General features: G+C 43.1%; 3 protein-coding genes and 2 long non-coding RNA genes across 6 annotated transcripts; 2 read left to right on the top strand and 3 right to left on the bottom strand.

The window, feature by feature from the left end:
- Positions 1-10: 10 nt before the first annotated feature.
- On the bottom strand, positions 11-2,646 carry nob1 (NIN1 (RPN12) binding protein 1 homolog). Its single transcript, XM_047041751.1, has 9 exons — positions 2,539-2,646; positions 2,201-2,333; positions 1,985-2,118; positions 1,819-1,890; positions 1,539-1,670; positions 1,144-1,434; positions 954-1,051; positions 737-881; positions 11-578 (listed from the first exon to the last, which is right to left on the bottom strand). Exons 1-9 carry the CDS (start codon positions 2,605-2,607, stop codon positions 309-311), a joined length of 1,344 nt encoding a protein of 447 aa, XP_046897707.1. The 5' UTR covers positions 2,608-2,646; the 3' UTR covers positions 11-308.
- Positions 2,647-2,673: 27 nt separating this feature from the next.
- wdr59 (WD repeat domain 59) lies at positions 2,674-12,249 on the top strand. Of its 2 annotated transcripts, none has more exons than XM_047041749.1 (25): positions 2,674-2,775; positions 3,368-3,417; positions 3,669-3,804; positions 3,969-4,054; positions 4,219-4,299; positions 4,386-4,423; positions 4,561-4,649; positions 4,744-4,860; positions 4,955-5,032; positions 5,130-5,286; positions 5,526-5,605; positions 5,716-5,839; positions 6,072-6,190; positions 6,531-6,695; positions 6,951-7,046; positions 7,147-7,373; positions 7,470-7,623; positions 8,500-8,633; positions 8,756-8,837; positions 8,934-9,046; positions 10,159-10,309; positions 10,517-10,598; positions 10,864-10,984; positions 11,100-11,242; positions 11,397-12,249. In XM_047041749.1, the coding sequence occupies exons 1-25, from the start codon at positions 2,722-2,724 to the stop codon at positions 11,630-11,632; spliced, it is 2,913 nt and encodes a 970-aa protein (XP_046897705.1). In that variant the 5' UTR covers positions 2,674-2,721; the 3' UTR covers positions 11,633-12,249. The 2 variants fall into 2 exon arrangements, with proteins under 2 accessions (XP_046897705.1, XP_046897704.1); XM_047041748.1 differs by having other exon boundaries at positions 5,716-5,863.
- LOC124481634 lies at positions 10,507-11,452 on the bottom strand. Its single transcript, XR_006957674.1, has 3 exons — positions 11,363-11,452; positions 11,069-11,175; positions 10,507-10,587 (listed from the first exon to the last, which is right to left on the bottom strand). It is a non-coding gene; the product is annotated as an uncharacterized LOC124481634 (long non-coding RNA).
- A 527-nt stretch (positions 12,250-12,776) lies between the features above and the next one.
- On the top strand, positions 12,777-19,890 carry LOC124482047 (cilia- and flagella-associated protein 20-like). The gene is made up of 5 exons (XM_047042377.1): positions 12,777-13,053; positions 13,137-13,216; positions 13,308-13,419; positions 13,560-13,748; positions 19,478-19,890. Exons 1-5 carry the CDS (start codon positions 12,970-12,972, stop codon positions 19,592-19,594), a joined length of 582 nt encoding a protein of 193 aa, XP_046898333.1. The 5' UTR covers positions 12,777-12,969; the 3' UTR covers positions 19,595-19,890.
- On the bottom strand, positions 16,373-16,974 carry LOC124482048. The gene is made up of 3 exons (XR_006957708.1): positions 16,881-16,974; positions 16,657-16,715; positions 16,373-16,462 (listed from the first exon to the last, which is right to left on the bottom strand). It is a non-coding gene; the product is annotated as an uncharacterized LOC124482048 (long non-coding RNA).
- Positions 19,891-21,828: the final 1,938 nt, after the last annotated feature.

Raw genomic sequence — 21,828 nt, 5'->3', positions numbered from 1 at the left:
GAAAGTTACAGGTTGTCTACAGATTTATTTTGGGCCAAAATGTGTCTGCAGGTTACATGCACAAGCCCATACACAACTGGATTTAGAAAATATGAAAGTTATTCTGTAATATTTCAACAGAGCATGGCATGAAGTTAACCTTAGAAATATAGCCAGGTTATTAACATTGTATTATATTCAGTTGCAGCTATTCTGTTGCTGGATTTTTGCTTTGCTAGAGTCTGCATGTAGAGATTAGACTGCAGCATGATTTCACAGGGTCAATTGACAGATTAGTGGCTCATGGTGTCATGTGCTAGTGGAGCCCATTACTTCTTCTTGACAAACTTCTTCTGTGCAGAGTTGGGGTTGGCCCTTCTCCTACCCCCTCCACACTGGCTATCTCGTATGTTCAGGTTGGCAGAGCGGCTGTAGATGTCGTTCTCGGTAAACGGGGAGCCTCCCGCCACGTAGTCAGGGTTGAAGACATCCGTCTTCTGGCGGGCCTTGCGGGACAGTCTCTGCTGGGGGAAACGCTGGTCCTCCACCAGGTGGGGGTTGCAGGCATGTTTACCTCCCTTTGGCAGGGGTAGTGTGTACTACAGGGGGCAGGACAGAGTAGGTGTATGTATAAAGATATAGATAATATAAAATACTATTTAAATGCCATTTTGGACAACAAAGCAGATCCTCATAGACCACCTGATCAGATGTATCAAGGATTTTTTCTGCCAGTGATGCAGATGCTCTTTCTCACCTTCATTCCTTTAGGATTTAGCACTTTGGGGTTCTTGGAGAAATGCATCTGCATGCTGCCGTCCTCATTGATGGTCACGGCTATCTTCTTTAGCGTCTTGTTACCACAATGGGGACAGAAAGCCTTGTTCATGTTTGTTGTGGTCCTGAAATAAAAGTGACTAGTTAACTTTCACTATACAAACACTTTCTTTTTTTTTTTTTTTTTTGGCACTCACTTGAAACAAGCATGGCATCGCAGGATGTAGTTTCTTGCTTGCTTAATCAGCATTCCATTAATTGAGAGGACATGCAGTCCAATTTGAATTAGAACATTCTAGAGAGAAAAAAAAACGTCTTATGTCAACAAAATAGGCCGTATACAAAAGGAACTGCAATGCAGTGGCTTAGTCCTTAGTCAGAATTTACCTGCATGGCAAAATCTGTCGTCAGGCATCCCACTTTAACATCCGCCAGAGAAGTCCAGTGGCCAGTCTCCATCTGGACCTGTTTTATGTTGCTGGGAGTGATCCAACCACCACCATCATCACCATCCTCTTCTTCTTCTTCTTCCTCCTCCTCCTCCTCTCCTGAACCATCACTCAGGTCCACAGAGTGTTCTTCTGACTCTTGATGCTCTGCAGAATCCCTGTGAATGCCCCCGTCCTCAAGCACCTCCTCAACCTCTGTTCCATCTGATACAGAGATGTCCTCAACATGCTGCCGGTTGACCAAAGACTTTATTAAGTAATTGCGGAAATGAATGAAAGGATTTCAAGAAGTCAATTTTGACCTACAAGTGAGACCACGTCACACCCACTCACCAGAAGTTCAAACAGCTCTGCCTCAATGCAGGGCAGAGGGTTCCTCCAGAACTGGAAAGTGTTAAACTCCTCAGATGAAAGAGAAGTCTGTACAGAAGTCTGTCGGTGACTTTCCAAACCCTCTACTGGCCTCTGTTTGGGTCCAAATGAATAGCTATGATACCAATACTGCACTATAATTACACTACATTGCTTTTAAATTGGTGTTTTGTGGTTGTTCATTGGCTACATACAATGCATGTCCTAATCCAGTATTTGAGACATCATAGCATAACATTACCTTTGATGGGAAGTGGAATCCTGCTACATTTACTGGGGCCTCTGGATGCCGCTTTGTGCTGCATAATTGAACCTAAAATCCAACAGATTAACAAATGATATCGTGTAATCTATAGTCTTCGATCCACTTTCGTAATACAAACAAATACAGAACATAGCTAACGTGCCTTGACATCAGGCTCCTTTTTTAGATGGCCCGACCCCACATTTTCCAATTCCAGCTGGTATGTCAGGGCCAAGACCTTTATATCGGTGGCAGACAGACTGGGGTAATCTCCGGTCTTCTTTGAGAATTCAGTGACTAAAAATGAGAACACGGGAAGACCGTAAGTGATACATCTCCCACTTACAGATATGTTAAACAAAGACACTGCAAACATTACCGAATCGAATGTGTTCTGGTTGAGGGTTTTTGAAGTTCAACTGATATGGTAGGAACGACAGGCTCCTCCGGGTGGGTTTATCACGAATTTCATCCACAACATCTTTCAGGGTGTAGATATTCTTTCCAATTTCCTAAATACACAAAAAAGCAACGTTTGTAAAATGCTCATCCCTGATCATTAAGATTAGGTGCCGCAGCTACAAAAACTGCCCGACATGGTTTCTCAGACAGCTCAACAGTGCAGGATCACTATACTGTTATCCCCCTTCATACATAACTTTGCATGATTTCTTTGGCGCAGAACATTTGGAGATCAGTTGGTAAAATAATCCTCACCTGGAGAGGTACTTTCTTCAAAAATGCACCTGCGTCTGCGACAACATGCTCAACCAAGGCAGTAGCCATCTTGAATGGCAGACTCCACGCGTCAGCAAATTAACCAATCAGATACGAAAAAGTAACTCTCGCGTTTTTACATGTGACGTGCAATGTTGATTATTGTTTTGGTTGTAGAGCAAGATGGCTGCCCGCTGGAGTAGTGAGAATGTGGTGGTCGAATTCCGAGATGCACAGGTACTTAACAGACGTAGTCGTGCAGGAGACAACGAGTTGGAGTTAATATATGATGCATTGCAGTGCTATGAAAACGCGGATGATTGGAGAGCATTAGTTGCTCATAATTTAAGTGCAATCCAGTAGCAACCCTTTAATGTTTAACCAATCTCTTGCCAACGGTCTTGGACATACCTTTGTTGTATTATCGTCACAGAAGTTGCATCAGCATGTTAATGTCATGTATACGATAATATTATCCGGTTCAGAACATAGATACTTTTGGTTTGTCATTATTCACGTGAATTAAACACCTAACTAAGCTACCTGCACCTGAACCAACATCATTAAGTTTACACCGCACTTACATTACAACATTGATGTACCGTTAGAAGTCAACAACTCATATATTTTCATTTGCACCAACTTGCAAAACTCCATTCACTCTCAGATTTTTTACAATTATTACCGTGGATAAAGCTTCATTGGTATGTCTGTTTTCCTGTAATGCTACCTTATTAAATACATGGACGTATAGTTACAATAGTTATCGAGAAACCCGAACTTTCTGAATGCTGTGAAACTGTCGACGCTTATCTGTTTGATTTTGCAGGCAACTGCTATGTCAGTGGATTGCCTGGGACGCCATGCAGTTCTGTCAGGGTGTGTAGCTCTGGTACATTGCCTCACTGCCCAGTGAAAAGTCGTATTACATGTTCGGAGCAAGTTTGAAATTCCTCATAGGGACACAAATGGTGACTGTTGTAGATGGTTGCTTAACATTACAATACAGTGCAATAGTAAAATACAGTTCACTGTTTAGTTATCATCCTTATTCATACAGAGTTTGTCAAGTCTTTCCAGACGATTTTGTTTGTTTTGAATGATCCCCACTGAATGTCATTCTGTTGCAGACGGCGCTTCCTTTACGTGGTTAACCTTGAGACCCCTTCGGAAGCACCTCGCAAAATTGGACGCCAGAGCAAGTGGGATGTGGGCACTGTCCAATGGAATCCTCACAAGACAGAATCCCATGTCTTTGCTGCTTCTGTAAGTCCCAGTATCAAAAGTAACCAAACACACACAAAAATAATGCTCAATTTTTTTAAAGATCGCTCAGACCTTTATTTATGGTTGTGGATGGCCACATGGTGGCGCCTTAACCCTGACAGTTAAATATCACACAGTCTAAATGAAAATCAATCTTGTTGCAGAGTAACCAGCGTGTTGATCTGTACACATGGCGTGATGGGAGTGGGGAGGTCCACACATCCTTGCAGGGACACACACGAGTCATCAGGTACCACAATAAGGAACTGATGTGCATTGCAATATTATTAATCCAATACAATAAACAACTCTCTAGTTGTAAATACTATAATAATTGTATCTTAAATTTTAAATGAATTTCAGATTGTTTAGTACATTTGGTCTTGCCAGACGAGCTGTGTTTGTTTCTTATAGTGATTTAGACTGGTCGTGGTTTGAGCCAGAGTATCTAGTCACCAGCTCGGTAGACACCTACATCTATATATGGGACACCAGGTAAGAAACTCTCGCAGGGGTTATGCATGGTAATAAAACAGACATCTTTTAAAAAAATCTGTTTTTGGTATTGTGTTTGCTCCCAGAGACACACGGAAACCTACAGTAGCACTCTCAGCTGTCGGTGAGCAATCACTTCAAGATATCAGTATTTCAGTACAAGTTTTCTCACCACATTTACAGATTTGGTTTCATGCTCCCTTTGTTCTTCCCTCCCTCTCCTCCATCCCAATTCTTGACTGTCTCTTTTGACCTCTTTAGCGGGGGCTTCACAGGTCAAATGGAACAGGCGGAACCAGCACATCCTTGCCTCCAGTCATGACGGAGACGTCAGGATATGGGACAAGAGGGTTAGTATGTGACTACTAACTGCATCTCCACCAAAAATATATACTTGGATTGATTGATTAATTGATTGGTTAATTAATTGAGTTCTTTTTTTAGAAACCCAACACAGCAGTAGAGTATGTAGCAGCCCACTTGTCTAAGATCCATGGTCTAGACTGGCATCCTGAAAACGAGTACATCCTAGCCACGTCCAGTCAGGACAACTCTGTACGGGTAAGTCACTGCACACAGCAGTCTGCAGCCAAATGTCATCATAATCATCCATCCTATTTTTCATGTATCTGCCTCTTTCTTTCTCTCTCCCTAGTTCTGGGACTACAGACAACCAAGGAAGTACCTCAACATCTTGTCCTGCCAGGTCCCAGTGTGGAAGGCTAGATACACTGTGAGTGTCCCTAATACCCCTCCCCCTTCTCACAGTGTAGTGTGCTCTGAGTATCACCAGGTCTGTGTACACATGTGTGTCCCTCACGCCCCCACAGCCCTTCTCCAACGGCTTGGTGACGGTGATGGTTCCCCAGCTGAGGAGGGAGAACAGTCTGCTGCTCTGGAGTACGTTGGATCTCAACAGCCCTGTCCACGCCTTCGTAGGACACGACGATGTGGTGCTGGAGTTCCAGTGGCGCCCGCAAAAGGAGGGTAAGGACTAGACGGAATGGTCCACACCCTGTTTGTCAATATGACGTCACTGATCCAGCGTTTTGTTGCCTCGTCGCCCCTCCTACACTGTGCACGCAGCATTAAGAACACCTGCCCTTTCATAAACTGACAGAGTGAATCAAGGTGAAAACTATGGTTTCTGGATTTAACATGCAGTTTCAATTTGGCAGGTTCAAGAAGATTTTAACCCTTGGTTCTCTGTCTCCTGTATATGCCAGGGTCTAAGGACTACCAGTTGGTCACATGGTCCAGAGACCAGACACTTAGGATATGGCGTGTGGATCCACAGCTTCAAAAGGTAAGTTAGGTTCCCCCTGACAGAGAGACAGATGAATACATTGACTTATTCAAACAAACATGTAGTCAGACAGAGAGACAGTACAGCTGACCCATGTGTGTGCTCCACAGCTGTGTTCTAATGACTTAGTAGACGAGTTGATGGAGGGGATGTCTCTGACCTCAGAGTCTGAGAAGATCTTGTCCCCCCATGAGCCCCAGCCCAGCTCCGGCCTCGCAATCGACGACCTGCTGGGTAAAACAAACACACCAACAACAGGTCTAGCCTCTTTTTACAGAATCCCTACGGTGACTTTAATTGTAGTTTAACTGCAACTTATCATTACGCACAAGGTTAAAGTACCAACACAATATGCACAGTACACAAATACAAATGTTTACCAGACTAGCAGCAGTGATAGGAATTTGAAGAGTAGTTCCGTGCCTAGTACTACTGAAGCAGCAGTACTGAGTGTGTGGCTGTTCAGACCAGGATGGGGACCTGTCAGGGCCCAGCTCCAGCAGACAGGAAGCCCCAGGTCTTCCCCAGACCCTGCAGCAGGAGTTCTCCCTCGTCAACCTGCAGATCCGGAACGTCAATGTTGAGGTTAGAGGCTCACGCACGCACACACACACATTCACAGATGCATAAAGAAACCCTCTCCAGATGCCCTATGCTGTTGATTAGCTGGTGACTAGATACTCTGGCTCAAACCACGACCAGTCTAAGTCACTATAAGAAACAAACACAGCTTGTCTGGCAAGACCAAATGTACTAAACAATCTGAAATTCATTTAAAATGTAAGATACAATTATTATAGTATTTACAACTGGAGAGTTGTTCATTGTTTTGGATTAATAATATTGCAATGCACATCAGTTCCTTATTGTGGTACCTGATGACTTGTGTGTGTCCCTGCAATCTGAATTGCTTCTCTGGGTTCAGATGGATGCTGTCAACCGGAGCTGCATCGTGTCAGCCCACTTTGGTAGTCACCAGGTCCGTTTGGTGGTCAAGTTTCCAGCCCAATACCCCAACAATGCTGCCCCTGCCTTCCAGTTTGTCAGCCCCACCTCCATCCCCACCGCCATGAGAACCAAAATACAGAAGGTACTGTGTGTGTTGGTTTTACTATTCTTGTGAGAATCAGAAGTCCCCACAAAATATAGCAAACTAAGGAATTAGTGAAGACATTTTCCTGGCCCTCACTACTTCTAGCTGTGTTTCTAGGGTTGATAGGGTTAGAATTACATTAAGGGATTTGGTTAGGGTTAGGGATAACGTGATTTTGAGTGAGAATGAATTGTCGGTCCTCACTTGTAAGACAACTGAGTGGTACTCATGGTTGTGCATTCCTCTGTGTAGATCCTGACCGATACGTCACTCCAGAAGGTGAAGAGGAACCAGAACTGTCTGGAGCCCTGTGTCAGACAGCTGGTGTCCTGCATGGAGTCTTACATGGTGACTCATTCACTCACTCAAACACACCTCTGTATCTCGTTTCGATCAAAAGAAACCTTAGTCTTTACATGTTCATTGCATTCCATGATGCCATATCCAGACCCAGGAAGATGGCACAGCCGCCAACCCCTACGTTCTCTCCAACCCTGTGACCCCAACCTTGCCAGCGTTCCCCCGGGTCACAAACACCTATGGCTCCTACCAGGACGCCAACATCCCCTTCCCCCGCACCTCGGGGGCACGCTTCTGTGGCACGGGCTGCCTGGTGTACTTCACCAGACCCATCACCATGCACCGCTCTGTTCCCCCTACAGAACCCACCCCCAGGTACGCCCACAATTAGTGTATGTGCGTGAGTCTTTGGTGTTTGTGTGTGTGTGTAGGATAAGGGGGGTTAATATGTGTGTGTGTGCTTTCTCCCAGGTCTCTTTCTGCTCTGTCAGCATACCACAGTGGGATCCTGACCCCTATGAAGATGAGGACAGAGTCTCAGAGCACCTTGAGGCTTTACAGCGGCAGCCCCACGCGCTCCGACAAGGAGACCGTCTCCATCTCCTCCTTCTACTACAAGGAGCGGGTGAGGTCACCTGGGCAACGGGCACTAACCCTAACCCTACACACACATATACACAAACATTCCTACGTTGCACCTTGCTGCGTTGATGTGCCTTCATGCTTTGTTTGGAACGTTGTTGCAGTAGTCCCCATGTCCTATGCTGACCTAGCCCAGTGGTATGATGTTTAAGCTCTGTCGTGTCTAGTGTTTTGTTCACCATTCGCTCCTGCCCCCCACCCCAATGCACTGGCTGTCCCCCTGACTAGCTGTTCTCTCTCTGTTCCTGTCTCGGGGGCCATGGGGGAGGGGCCCTCCCCCTCTCCTTCTCCCTGCTCACCTTACCTCCCTCTCGTTGGTGTGTTCTACTCGATCCCCCTCAATCTCCACCAATCAGAAGCCCCCAATGTCTGGCCCACGCCGCTGGTCTTTGCAGACCATTCATGACTGTCCGGTATTGAGCTCACCCTCTCTCCCTCCCCCATCTTGTCTCTCTCTCTCTCCCTTCGTCTGGGCTTTTATATTCAGATCCTTTCTGACTCATTTTCTCTTTTGGCTCCTAGCATGTCTCTCCATCTCTCTGTGGTTCAAGCAAGCATGGATAACCCCCTAAAGCATTAACCATTGTTGCTGCCCTCTCTCCTGCCCTCGCTGTCTGTCTTTCTACCTCCAATGGTGGCTAACGCTTCTGATGTGACACTAACACTCTGTAACATCCAAAGGTTATGGTAAGGTCATGTGATTCCTTGCTAATAAGAAATGTACAAATTCTTTCTTTTTCATTGTTATTATTTTTGGAAGTTTCAACAACTTTTGCGAGAATATGTATTTCAGGAATTAGACCCATTTCTTTTTGTTTTGTATTAAATCCTTCGATGGTCCTCCCTCATTTTCCTACAGAAGTCACGTCGTTTCAAGACCAAGCGAGAGGGAACAGACTACAGCAACAGGCCCATCAAGCTGGCAGGGAAGATCATCATCCAGGAGATCACCTGTCTGCTGCCCGTCCACAAGATCCTTGGGGAGACATACATGTAGGTGACAATAACCTGGTTAGAACTTCTAACCCTAACAGTGTTGTAAACATATCACTTATTGTATGAACACCTTTTGGAATTTGAAACTGACCTGAATGTATGGGTTCTCTCCCCTCCAGTCTTAATGTGAATGACATCCAGGAAACATGCCAGAAGAACGCAGCGGCTGCTCTGATAGTGGGGCGCAGGGACGTGGCTAAGGTACGCCCAGTCTTCCTCCAGTCATCCATCACCAGTCTGGATATCCATTATAAGTCCTTATCCAGTGATATAGAAGCCTATGTCTTAACTCCTTAGGTGTGGGCTCTGGCATCTGCTGCTACTAGTCTGGACCTCAGCCCAGACATGGACCCTGATGCTGACACTCCCTGGGCTAGACACCCGTTTGGGCGCCACCTGCTGGAGACTCTGTGAGTGGATTGACACACCAGTGTCTTTTCATCCATATATATTCCTTTATGCTATCCTGGGTGCCAGCCAAATTTAGCCCCGCCCACAACATTTTTGGGTCGGGAAGTCCGGTCTGGCAGTGCTCCGTTGGGGAAAAACTATGCCTGAACAAGAGCTGTTCATACCAATCAAATTGTCAGGGCGGGCTTCATACAATGATGGACAGATGATCAACAGTAACGTAATCAACCACGTCACCAAAGAGCGCTTGGTTTAATTTGTTTTTAACAAACATGGCTGCCGCTGGAGAGCTGAGATGTGTAGATTCTGCCATCGTGTCTGTTTTAGAAGACATCGACAGCGCATTAAGTTTGAAAGAGGAACAGAGAAACGCGATCAAGGCATTTGTTGATCGAAAACATGTTTTTGCCATCCTTCCTACGGGACTCTGAAACAGTTAACATAGTACGTTGGTCTGATTGGTTGTAGGTCTATCCAATTGAACAAAGAGGCTTTTTTTCTGGGTTCAGTTGAAACACGCCACATAATTACAGCCCAATGGAGCAGTATCAGACTCATATTCTGTCAGGCTACCTTTATGCATCAGTGCATGATAAATGGTGTAATTAAAACCTCATATCCTTTACATTATGAGAAACCTCCTCTAATGTCAGTGTGGTCTTTTTCTTTTTTTTTGCATTTAAATATAAATATAGCTTGTCAAATTATTATTATTTCATTTCATTTGAACCTTTAATGAACTGGTCCCAAAAGTCTGGGGAAAAATAAGAGCAGAAGAGAACATGAGCACATAAAAAATATATAATATAATACTAAGACTAGACTATAGTATATGCCAAACATATTTTCACACCATGAATGTAATGCCAAACCATTAAGACTGTAAATCTACAAATACATATTTTCATAATTAACTGTGCATTCATTTCCTATAATCCTATTTTCTAAATAGCCCTTCCACTGCATGTTTACATGTGAATACTCTACCACAACAGTTTCTTGCTAGCTAACTTTGTCTACTATATGCATACCTACGTATACAATGTTATAAACCACATACACTGCAAAAATGTTTTCTACTATGTTTAATAATGTGTTGTTTTCTTCCCAGTCTGGCCCACTACAGCCAGATGAGTGATGTACAAACCCTGGCCATGCTGTGCAGTGTGTTCAGAACCCAGGGGGTTCCTCAGGACTACTTTTCCCTGTACGGACACCATCCCTCACGATCCTCCACGTTCCCTCCCCATCACTCTCGTTATGTAAGTCCCCTACTAAGCATCATGATGCTGAGAAGGTTTGTCAATCGGGGGTTAGGCTGGTGTTTGAAACATTTTTGAAACTAGCTAAAAGGCTGAGTACTCACCCCTCTCTTTTCTGTGTCTTGCACTTTAATTATTATCTAATTAACCGTTTTCTCTTCTCTTTTCCATCTTCCTCCCTTCTCTCCCACCCTCTCCTCCTCTCAGCCCAGCTACACGTCCAGCTCTGTGACCTCCGGCTCATGCTCCAGCACCTCTGAATCCACCACCACCACCACCTGGAACATAGGTAGGGTAGCCCCCAACTCAGACAGGAAGAGAGCCCTCACAACCCTCTTACAATATCTGTAAACACTAGCTTTGCAGGACTATGAATTAGTTGGCACTTATTACATTTCACCTTCTGTAGGAGTGTGTGCAGGCAATAGAGGTATAGGATAATGCTAACCCGATGTAAACAAACAAAAGACACATGCTGCATAGGTACCCACTGTCAAAACAGCGCAGTACCACCAGAACGGATGAGACCGTTGTCTTCATATTTGTTTCCTCAGCTCGAGACTCTGAACATGCTGCACCCTGGGGAGAATCCTCACCTGACGAATATCGCTATGCCAACCAGGTTTACACAGATCCGCGCGAGCGAGAGAGGGAACAGCATGACATGAATAAAAGGTAACCATGAGAATAACGATGTGGCTTCAATTGCAAGGGATAAACTAATGTGGTGTTAATAGACGTGAGAACTTCAGTACTTACTCTTGCTGTCCTGTGGTGTCGTTGGGGCTAGGCTCCTGGACCCAGCCAACACCTTGCAGTTTGATGACTTTAAGAAGTGCTACGGAGAGATCCTGCACCGCTGGGGGCTGAAAGAAAAGAGGGCCGATGTGCTCAAATTTGCCTCCTGCCCTCCAGAGCCTCACAAGGGCATTGGTTAGTCTAAGACATGCAGCACACTCCCATCAATGGCACCACAAGCACCAACAACAGATAGAAGAAGTCGAAATGCATAGACTGTACGCTCTCATGCTGTTAGCTTCCTTTTATACCAACCTTCCTCCTCTTCTTCCTCCTCCTCCTCCCTCAGAGTTTGGTGTGTACTGTTGTCACTGTCGTAGCCAGGCCCGTGGCACCCAGTGTGCGGTGTGTAAGCGATTCACCTTCCAGTGCGCCATCTGTCACGTGGCGGTCCGCGGCTCCTCCAACTTCTGCTTGAGCTGTGGCCACGGAGGACACACCACCCACATGATGGACTGGTTCCGCTCCCAGGATGAGTGCCCCACAGGCTGCGGCTGCCACTGCCTGCTCCAGAGCACCTTCTGAGAGGAACACACACACACCTACCTCGGGATACACACACACAATCACACAAGTATCCACACAGCGAAATGCAAGTAAACATCCATACAAATGTGTGTTTGTATATTCAGAGGAATAAGCACAAATGTGTGCCTGAAACCTACATGCACAGACAGACATCTAAGGGAGGAATGTGATAAACACTTTTCTGTTCTGTGTTTCCCACACACACTTGCCCAAAAAAGCAATGCTTGGATTGATTTTAACATAGCATGCAGTGAGCCTCGAAGGTATCTTGTGTAAAATGCGTCGCACTGAAAATAACTTTCTAGGCATCTTGTCGGCCCTATTGATTGATTGTTACAGGTGAAATGTGAAAGTTTTTTTTCTTTCTTTCAGTGGTTGAAAGCAGCTGAATCAAAAGCCCTTTTCCCAATAATGGCTGTTATCTGATTGTTTTTCAAAAATCGGTCTCACCTTTCACTTTTATGAAAGGCAATAGTGACTGTTAAATTATACAAAATCATACATTACAGCAGAATAGTGTGCCATACATGGGTCAGGCTTTGTTGTTGAATGTGGAAATACATTAAAAACTTTGTACTGCATGTGCCATATGTAAATACATAAATGATATGTTTAATTAAATATGTTTCTGTCTCATCTGCCAGCCTGTACACAATATGCTTGTAATTCTAAACAAAATTGAAAGGACCTCTAAAGGATCCCAAAACAATTCTGCCTCATTTTCATTGATATAGGTTAAATAAAAATAATATTAATACATAAAGTATACAAATTAAATGGCCAATAGTGCATGGACAGTGCTTAGTATAAGGACACCAAAATCATGGACATTAATATGGAGAATTGGTTCCCACTTTGTTTTTATAACTAGTTTCACTTCTGGGAAAGTTTACCGGTAGACATTGGAACATTGATGAGGGATTTGCATCCAGTCAGCCAGAAGAGCATTAGGGAGATAGGATTCAGAAATGTTTTGTCGAATTTGGTGTGGACATGGAGACTGGTACCTGTAGGATGTCCAACACGTTCATCAGGTCTTCACTTTTGGCCAAATTGTGTTTCATTAGGCCTTTACCGGCCTCCCTAGCCAACACTTTATGGTCAAATGCATGTTACCATGGCACCTAAACAACATAATCCCACGCAAACGACGCACTCAAGAGTTTATCCGAGAAATTTGGATGTTTGCGTGTTTTATTATTATTCAAATATTCCAAATACGTATTTAAATTGTATTTTCAATACGTTTTGAGGTTATTTGTTTGTGTTTAGGTTTAAGGTTGATAGGAATGTTTTGTCAGTAAGTATATTTTGATCAACACTTCGACTCCAGGATGTTTAAAAACACATTTCAAAGTGGATTTCTATCCATTCTCTATAGTATTGGTAGTAAGCCCTTGCATATATGGAATACAAAGGTAAGAAACTTTATTTTTCCAGTGACTTAAGTCTGTGTTTCGTGCTCCATGTCAATGTGCCAACCTGGATGTGTCTGTTTCAGGTGCGAAATGGGCATATCAAGAGAATTACAGATAATGACATTCAGTCATTGGTTCTTGAGATTGAGGGAACTAATGTAAGGTGAGTTCTACAAAGGCAGTTTATCTTGTTAAATCGAATAACATAACCGACCTCTGTTCCTGCTGTTCTTTTTCCCATATTCTTCATACAGCACCACATACATCACCTGCCCATCTGATCCAAAGAAAACCCTTGGCATCAAACTGCCCTTTCTTGTCATGATCATCAAGAACTTGAAGAAATACTTCACTTTCGAAGTTCAGGTAATATGTATATGTGTAGCTAAAGTGACAATAAATCAATGAAGTATTAGGGTTAGTCGGTTTAAAACAGGTCATATGAATAAATTATTATCTAGTTAAACAATGCTGATCTTTGGTGATGTAGGCTATTGTGTGTTTAGGTCCTAGATGATAAAAATGTGCGGCGTCGGTTTCGGGCCAGCAACTACCAAAGCACTACCCGGGTCAAACCCTTCATCTGCACCATGCCCATGAGGTTGGACGACGGCTGGAACCAGATCCAGTTTAACCTGTCGGACTTCACCCGCCGGGCCTACGGCACCAATTACATCGAGACCTTGAGGGTCCAGGTTGGTCCCATCTCAGCCACTGTATCACACGCATAAGACAGCTAAGATAAATATACCAGTGAACAGGGTCGGACTGGCCGTCGGGAGATTTCCCTAACGGCCGTTCAAACGGCAGCGGCAAAATGCTAAAAAAATATATAGATGATAATACACGGTCGTGGGCAGGTGTTGTATCACCCGATGCATGACTTTCTGTATTGGCACCCCCTCGCGGGAGCGCGCACCATTCAAAGAGTGAAGGATTTCGTCTTGATCACCCGATGCATGACTCTCTGGATTGGCACCCCCTCGCGTGAGCGCGCACCATTCAAAGAGTGAAGGATTTCGTCTTGATATCGCATCCGAAAGAAGAAGGGGAGACAGAAGTCTCACATTATACCGTCTTTGTTGTTGAATTCAAGAGAAGGATGTCTGTTATCTGTGTAAATATCAGATGCTATTTTCAACACAAAATCCTTAAAATTCGTCATTCAAACGGTATACGCGAACCAACATTCTTGCTCCACGACATCGCATTCTGAGGAAATATACCCCAGTATGATCATGATTATTGCTACACAAAATGTATTTTGTGTAGCAGGTTCAAAGTATTTCACATGGCATGGCTCTTCATACTAATGTATAGGTTCAAAGGCATGCGATTTTAATGCAGTTAGCCTGTGCGTAGGGTGGGTTACTCAGACAGGTCGAAAACAACAGCCTTCTGATCCAGAATAGGCTATCAGCTGTCCTGAAAAGGGACCAAAGGTTCAGATGCCTAGCTTACAAAAGACAAGTACTAAAAACAATGTATCAGCCATGTATCAACATCAAAAGAACCATCAAAAAAGATAGGAAATATTATTCTTATTGTTTAAGTCAATTAAATAATTGAAAAAATAAAACATTATAATCCCTCACCTACCATGGACTATTCTGTTTTCAGACCTGTCCACCCTATACATACACATGTATTGGTATTCAATTTATGCTATTAAATGTACATAATGCTGGCGTAGAAGGATAGAAACGTATGTGGGGGGAGAGCATTTCATGGCAGGTTTTCCATGGGATGTAAGTGCAATGCACCCCCCGTTAACCCTGACTAGGACAGTGTGACATGCCTGAAACGTACTGTGCTTACTCATACTAGTGCCCTCAGTGTACAGTATGAATGATTTGATGCTGGGATATACAGAACAGACAATAGAGGGGGGGTGCATCTCACGACAGGCTTAATGCACCCCCTGCTAACCCTGACTAGGAAAGTGTCACATGCCTGAAACTTACTGTGCTTACTCATACTAGTGCCCTCAGTGTACAGTAAGAATCATTTGATGCTGGGATATACAGAACAGACAATACAGGGGGGGTGCATCTCACGACAGGCTTGTTGTATTCCTTCTTGTCACAAAATGCACCCCCCGCTAACCCTGACTAGGAAAGTGTCACATGCCTGAAACTTACTGTGCTTACTCATACTAGTGCCCTCAGTGTACAGTAAGAATCATTTGATGCTGGGATATACAGAACAGACAATACAGGGGGGGTGCATCTCACGACAGGCTTGTTTCATTCCTTCTTGTCACAAAATGCACCCCCCGCTAACCCTGACTAGGAAAGTGTCACATGCCTGAAACTTACTGTGCTTACTCATACTAGTGCCCTCAGTGTACAGTAAGAATCATTTGATGCTGGGATATACAGAACAGACAATAGAGGGGGGGTGCATCTCACGACAGGCTTGTTTCATTCCTTCTTGTCACAAAATGCACCCCCCGCTAACCCTGACTAGGAAAGTGTCACATGCCTGAAACTTACTGTGCTTACTCATACTAGTGCCCTCAGTGTACAGTAAGAATCATTTGATGCTGGGATATACAGAACAGACAATAGAGGGGGGGTGCATCTCACGACAGGCTTAATACACCTCCTGCTAACCCTGACTAGGAAAGTGTTAGATGCCTGAAACTTACTGTGCTTACTCATACTAGTGCCCTCAGTGTACAGTAAGAATCATTTGATGCTGGGATATACAGAACAGACAATACAGGGGGGGTGCATCTCACGACAGGCTTGTTGTATTCCTTCTTGTCACAAAATGCACCCCCAGTTAACCCTGACTAGGAAAGTGTTACATGCCTGAAACTTGCTGTGCTTACTCATACTAGTGCCCTCAATGTACATTAAGAATAATTTGATGCTGGGATATACAGAACAGACAATACAGGGGGGGTGCATCTCACGACAGGCTTGTTGTATTCCTTCTTGTCACAAAATGCATCCCCCGCTAACCCTGACTAGGAAAGTGTCACATGCCTGAAACTTACTGTGCTTACTCATACTAGCCCCATCTTGTGCAATGCACACACTCACCAAACTTACTCATGCAGGTAATCCCCAAATATAAAGGAAGCCTTTGTTTCACAAAAGTATTATTTTAATAACACCAGCTTAAAACCAGCCTAACAATGATTAATTCCAAAACAAATTAAATAACATTTAAAAAAACATGTTTACAGAAAGTCATACGAAATGACTTGAAAATAGATAAATAATAATTAAACTTTGTTTGACACACAAACTAATATATAACAATACAGACAAATTAACTTATGACAACACATTTCTTATTTAGGGGATTATGTGCATGCAAGGCACCAGTAGTCCTCCTCCAGTGTAGGCCTCTGCACGCACTCGTGGTGGTACCATCTCCCACAGATGTCGCAGCAGATCTTAGAAAATTGATTAACAATGGAAGTCCTTTAATTTGGGCACCATCACTTCTATTAAACTGAGTGTTAATCGTACTGTTTCTGATTTAGTCATTCTTGTAATAATGAAATACAAATTTATAATTATCACAGAAATCAAACTAATCTTGAAGTCTAAAAACTGAAAAATATGTAATGATTTTTTTAAATATTACCCATAGTGGCTCATCCTTGTCCTCCATCCCACAGTAGTGGCACAGGTTGCTGAGATTGTCTGTTAAGACAAACAGTATTCATTAATATTCCACCAAATAAGTTAACAGTTAAATGACATTTTTCATTATTGTACTTCACTGACTGTATGCTCTCATCTGTATTAAAAAACAAGCACTTCCAAGAGCTTGGAGATTGACAACGATCAGCTAAAACAATAACACACCAGTTTCTCGGAGGAGGGCAGTGGCTACATCTAGCCTCAGCTTGTTCACTGCCTTCTGTGTTGTTTTGATGTTTATTGCCTCTCCCTTCATTATTTTCTCAGCAAACTAAAGATAACATGATTAGTAGATAAGCATGATCACATAAATACATAGTCTGACAAGATCCAAAATCCTAAACCACAAAAATAAAGGTCCATTACAGTAAATACTCAAACATTCATACATACAAACATTCATGCATGAAAGTAGTTATCCTTAAGAAAAAAGATATTACGGACTTTGAGGTTGACCACATTGTTTAAGTAATGTATAGTACAGTATATTCACCTTTAAGGCAAGGACACCACACGATGTGCTGTCTTGCTGACGTGCATGAGGGAGGGTGCTGCAAGGCCCTACGTAGTGTGGTCCGTTCTGTTGAGTTCATCATTGGCAGGAAGCTCCCAGCCCTACAGGACACCTACCACACACGTTGCCTAAGAAAAGCCGGCAAGATTCTAAGAGACTGTTCCCACCCATCCTTCAGTCTCTTTACCCCGTTGCCTTCTGGCAGGCTTTACCGCAGCATCCGGTCGCGCACACACAGACTGGACAACAGTTTCTACCCAAGGGCCATCAGACTTCTGAACTGACACTGATATGGACATTGATTTACTGCACACTAGTCACTTATACACTGTCACTTTCAGCTACTGGTTGCACTACCAGTAACATTGCACTAGTGTACCTCACTGTACCTCGCCACCAGGCTCCTGTATGGTCACTGACAGTCACTGATCTGCAATTTTGCACTATTGTACTGTACTCCACTTAGGTTAGTATAGGTTATAGGGTTGAAATAGGTTTTATGTGCATTTAGGGTTAGTATAGCGTATTATTTATTGGAATCTGTAATTTAGAAAGTTTTAGTATTAGGGTTAGTATAGTCAATTAGTTATTGCTATCTGTATATTTAGGAAGTTTCACTTTTTTAAGCTCAGCATAGATATAAATTATGTTCTGTGTACTTATATGTTATGACAGGTGCTTGCGTTGTCTTGTCTTAAGAATTTCAGTGCCCAGTCTGACCTTGTGTTGTTCTGTGTACCTGACAAATAAAAAAACTTGAACTTGAACAATACAATCTAGTGTATGATAAATACGTGACTCTGTTTTGTGTTATTTTCTTTGTTAATGTTTATTGAGGTACATCTTCACAAAGTACTTTTTCATGTCAAGGCAGTTCTGTATATCCCAGCATCAAATGATTCTTACTGTACACTGAGGGCACTAGTATGAGTAAGCACAGCAAGTTTCAGGCATGTAACACTTTCCTAGTCAGGGTTAGCGGGGGGTGCATTAAGCCTGTCGTGAGATGCACCCCCCCTGTATTGTCTGTTCTGTATATCCCAGCATCAAATGATTCTTACTGTACACTGAGGGCACTAGTATGAGTAAGCACAGTAAGTTTCAGGCATGTGACACTTTCCTAGTCAGGGTTAGCGGGGGGTGCATTTTGTGACAAGAAGGAATACAACAAGCCTGTCGTGAGATGCACCCCCCCTCTATTGTCTGTTCTGTATATCCCAGCATCAAATGATTCTTAATGTACACTGAGGGCATTAGTATGAGTAAGCACAGCAAGTTTCAGGCATGTGACACTTTCCTAGTCAGGGTTAGCAGGGGGTGCATTGCACTTACATCTAGTGGAAAACCTGCCATGAAATGCTCTCCCCCCGCATATGTTTCTATCTTTTCTACGCCATCGTGGTGTACATTTAATAGCATAAATTGAATACCAATACATGTGTATGATGTTTTATTTTTTCATTTATTTCATTGACTTAAACAATAAGAATAATATTACCTATCTTAAAAAAGGATTTGATGGTTCTAATGATGTTGATACATGGTTGATACATTGTTTTTAGTACTTGTCTTTTGTAGTCTCGGCATGTGATCCTTTGGTCCCTTTTCAGGACAGCTGATAACCTATTCTGGATCAGAAGGCTGTTGTTTTCGACCTGTCTGAAGAAGCCACCCTATACGTACAGGCTAACTGCATTAAAATCGCATGCCTTTGAACCTATACATTAGTATAAAGAGCCATGCCATGTGAAATACTTTGAACCTGCTACACAAAATACATTTTGTGTAGCAGTAATCATGATCACACTGGGGTATATGTCTTCAGAATGCGATGTCGTGGAGCAAGAATGTTGGTTCGCGTTCGTTACTATAGCGTTTGAATGACGAATTTTAAGGATTTTGTGTTGAAAATAGCATCTGATATTTACACAGATAACAGACATCCTTCTCTTGAATTCAACAACAAAGACGGTATAATGTGAGACTTCTGTCTCCCCTTTTTCTTTCGGATGCGATATCAAGACGAAATCCTTCACTCTTTGAATGGTGCGCGCTCCCGCGAGGGGGTGCCAATCCAGAGAGTCATGCATCGGGTGATACAACACCTGTTTGTGTTTCAAAGTCCCGGGCCGTTTTTCAGTCCCTGTCCAGACCATTCGTTCTGATTGATTCTGATTGCATTTACATATTCCTCTCGTCATTACTGTGGCAGGACTTGTCTCCTGTGTGATGTCCTCTTTTTTTTCAGATCCACGCAAACTGCCGTATTCGGCGGGTGTACTTCTCTGACCGCCTCTACTCTGAGGACGAGCTGCCTGCAGAGTTCAAGCTCTACCTGCCGGTCCAAAACAAGACCAAGGCATGAGGAGCCAACTCAGTCACACACATACCAGAAATAAAGCTACTTTCAATTTTGTGGAATTCCTCAATGAACTTGTTTCCCGCTTTGCAGTGTGTTCTATAAGAGCCAGATGACAGTACAAGATAAAAGGGATTGGTTTGGGATTGTAAGAGACATTGCCGACTGGGGATGAGATTAAATCAAGTTCCATTCCAAAAAGCAGTTTATAAACACTAAATGACCTTATCAAAGGTCTTCAGAGTCAGAGTCTGTTTTGCTGTCAGACCTCAAAGAGAGGGAATTAAAGATCAAAGCCTACTGGTATTTGTTGTTGCTACCATTTGTGCTCCATGCTCCCATAATCCTCCTTGGTATTATCTGAGGCGAGAGGTGGGCTTGTTCCTGTAGAGGCGGGTAAGCCCTCAAAGGTCCTGCAGAGATCTACACTGGATCTACTTGTGTTAGTCCTGATAACTAAGCACAAGTCCATATGGGCACAGAACCAGTAAGGCTCAACATAACACCTAAAACGTGTTTAACATAGACAGACATAAACAGCATCAGATCGCTATGAAATCTAAGGAATGAAATTGATTTAACCACATTCCTTGGGGTTATGATGGTGGGGGAGATGGGTAGGTGAATGTGTGTGTGTGTGTGAGTAGTCATAATACAAAATAACAACCTTTAAAACATGCAGTGAAGCTGTGTCATCTGTGAAAGATCCGCACATTGACTTCTACACCACTTCAGTCTGCACGTTCCCAATGAACCATCCTGAGTCAGAGGTGTTAGGTATTTGTCTATTGATGTGCGTCGAAATCACCTTCCTCTTCTCATATTGCTTGACGATTTACAGTGTGTTCTTGTTTGCCTGACATCTTGACAATGCTGCATCTAGCTCTGTATGTCGTAGGGTCTGGTCACATATATAATTCTCCACTTAATGCTCATATTAGTAAGCAAGTATCCCCATATTCTTAATTTGTATTAATGTGGGTGAACTAAGTATCAAGTAAGTGTGCAGTAAGTATCAAGGCCTCCGGATGCCAGTTCTGGATGGAGAAGTGTTGAGAAAGAATTTGGCCTTGGTGGTGTCTGCTAATTGAATTGACTCTAATGAGACTTGTCAAGGATGAGCACGTTTCATTTATCTATTTATTTATTGTTCGGAAATGAGCGGTGTCATCATCATTATTCGCTTAATGAGGCAGACGAATGAGGGACTTTTATAAAGCTTTGCTTCACATCTCTCCCACGCTTGAGACTGTCTAACTTTTATTTCCAAGTGAATATGACCTTTAACTATTGGCTGAGAATTCTTTGGTTGGAGCCAAGAAACAAGAGTTGTTTAATTCACAAACTGAGGCCATAACATAAGCGAAAGAGGGATTTAATCCTTGAGTTAAAAGTTGAGTTTATCCCCACTTTCATTTTCATGCTACAAACACTTTATTATTAGTCATCGGGATGAAAAGAGAGAAAAGTCTCTCTCTCCCCTCACTTCCCTCTATCTTTTCAATATGATTTACTCAATGGCTTCCCCTTCTGGTGAAAGCGTGAGACCCTGTGACATCAAGAAAGTCAGCTCTATTTCATGTCAATTCTTCCTGCTGTGCTGAGGGTCCTATGTGGTAGTAGTTTACTGTAAAAGAAAAGCAACAAAAGTCACTGAACACTGAGACATGCCGTCCACCAGCAAGCATGGCACCAGTCAATCAATCAACCAATCAATTAATCAATTAATTAATCAATTAGCCAATTCATCAGTTAGTCCAAACTTTGGAAATGTTGGATGACCCGTTTGACGTGCAACTTCTGTTATCCTGGCATATTCACCTTTTACAGACTACAGCTGCATGGGCACACTTGCATTACAAGTTTTACCTAGGTAAAAAGCATTTTAATTAGATCCCAGAGCCCAGGGCAGCCTTGAGATGCCTTACGCAGAGAAAAGACAAATCGTTTTTGGTCTTTGAGCTCCATTCATTCACCTCATTTTTCCCCAAAGTGTAATGCCACTAACAAAACGAGGCTACTTCTCTCCCTTTACTTGTCGTCTTGTCTTCTGGCTGTCAGAGTTCAAGACCTCCTTTTCTATCCAGTGTTTCTCTGAGGACTGCCAATTGATTTCCGTTCCTAGTGAGAGCAGTAAATTCATTTAGCTTCCATTATTGATTTGTGTGTGTGGACAGAAGGACTGTGTATTACACTGCTGAATCACAGAGTAGATGTCTGTAGCCTAGGGCTGTGCTGTG

The sequence above is a fragment of the Hypomesus transpacificus genome, chromosome 19, assembly GCF_021917145.1.
Source record: "Hypomesus transpacificus isolate Combined female chromosome 19, fHypTra1, whole genome shotgun sequence".
NCBI lineage: Eukaryota > Metazoa > Chordata > Actinopteri > Osmeriformes > Osmeridae > Hypomesus > Hypomesus transpacificus.
Note: the sequence above shows the minus strand (reverse complement) of the source record. Positions and strands in the feature narration are given on the sequence as shown.

Excerpts from the sequence above, each read along its gene's own strand:
- nob1 (XM_047041751.1), bottom strand. The coding sequence starts at position 2,607 with ATGGCTACTGCCTTGGTTGAGCATGTTGTCGCAGACGCAGGTGCATTT. Across the intron at positions 2,334-2,538 it reads TGAAGAAAGTACCTCTCCAG|GAAATTGGAAAGAATATCTA; the intron begins GTGAGGATTATT and ends TTGTGTATTTAG. Across the intron at positions 1,435-1,538 it reads CAGAGCTGTTTGAACTTCTG|CATGTTGAGGACATCTCTGT; the intron begins GTGAGTGGGTGT and ends GTCAACCGGCAG.
- wdr59 (XM_047041748.1), top strand. The coding sequence starts at position 2,722 with ATGGCTGCCCGCTGGAGTAGTGAGAATGTGGTGGTCGAATTCCGAGAT. Across the intron at positions 8,838-8,933 it reads GGCGCAGGGACGTGGCTAAG|GTGTGGGCTCTGGCATCTGC; the intron begins GTACGCCCAGTC and ends TTAACTCCTTAG. Across the intron at positions 11,243-11,396 it reads AGAGCCTCACAAGGGCATTG|AGTTTGGTGTGTACTGTTGT; the intron begins GTTAGTCTAAGA and ends CTCCTCCCTCAG.
- LOC124482047 (XM_047042377.1), top strand. The coding sequence starts at position 12,970 with ATGTTTAAAAACACATTTCAAAGTGGATTTCTATCCATTCTCTATAGT. Across the intron at positions 13,217-13,307 it reads ATTGAGGGAACTAATGTAAG|CACCACATACATCACCTGCC; the intron begins GTGAGTTCTACA and ends TTCTTCATACAG. Across the intron at positions 13,420-13,559 it reads ACTTCACTTTCGAAGTTCAG|GTCCTAGATGATAAAAATGT; the intron begins GTAATATGTATA and ends TTGTGTGTTTAG.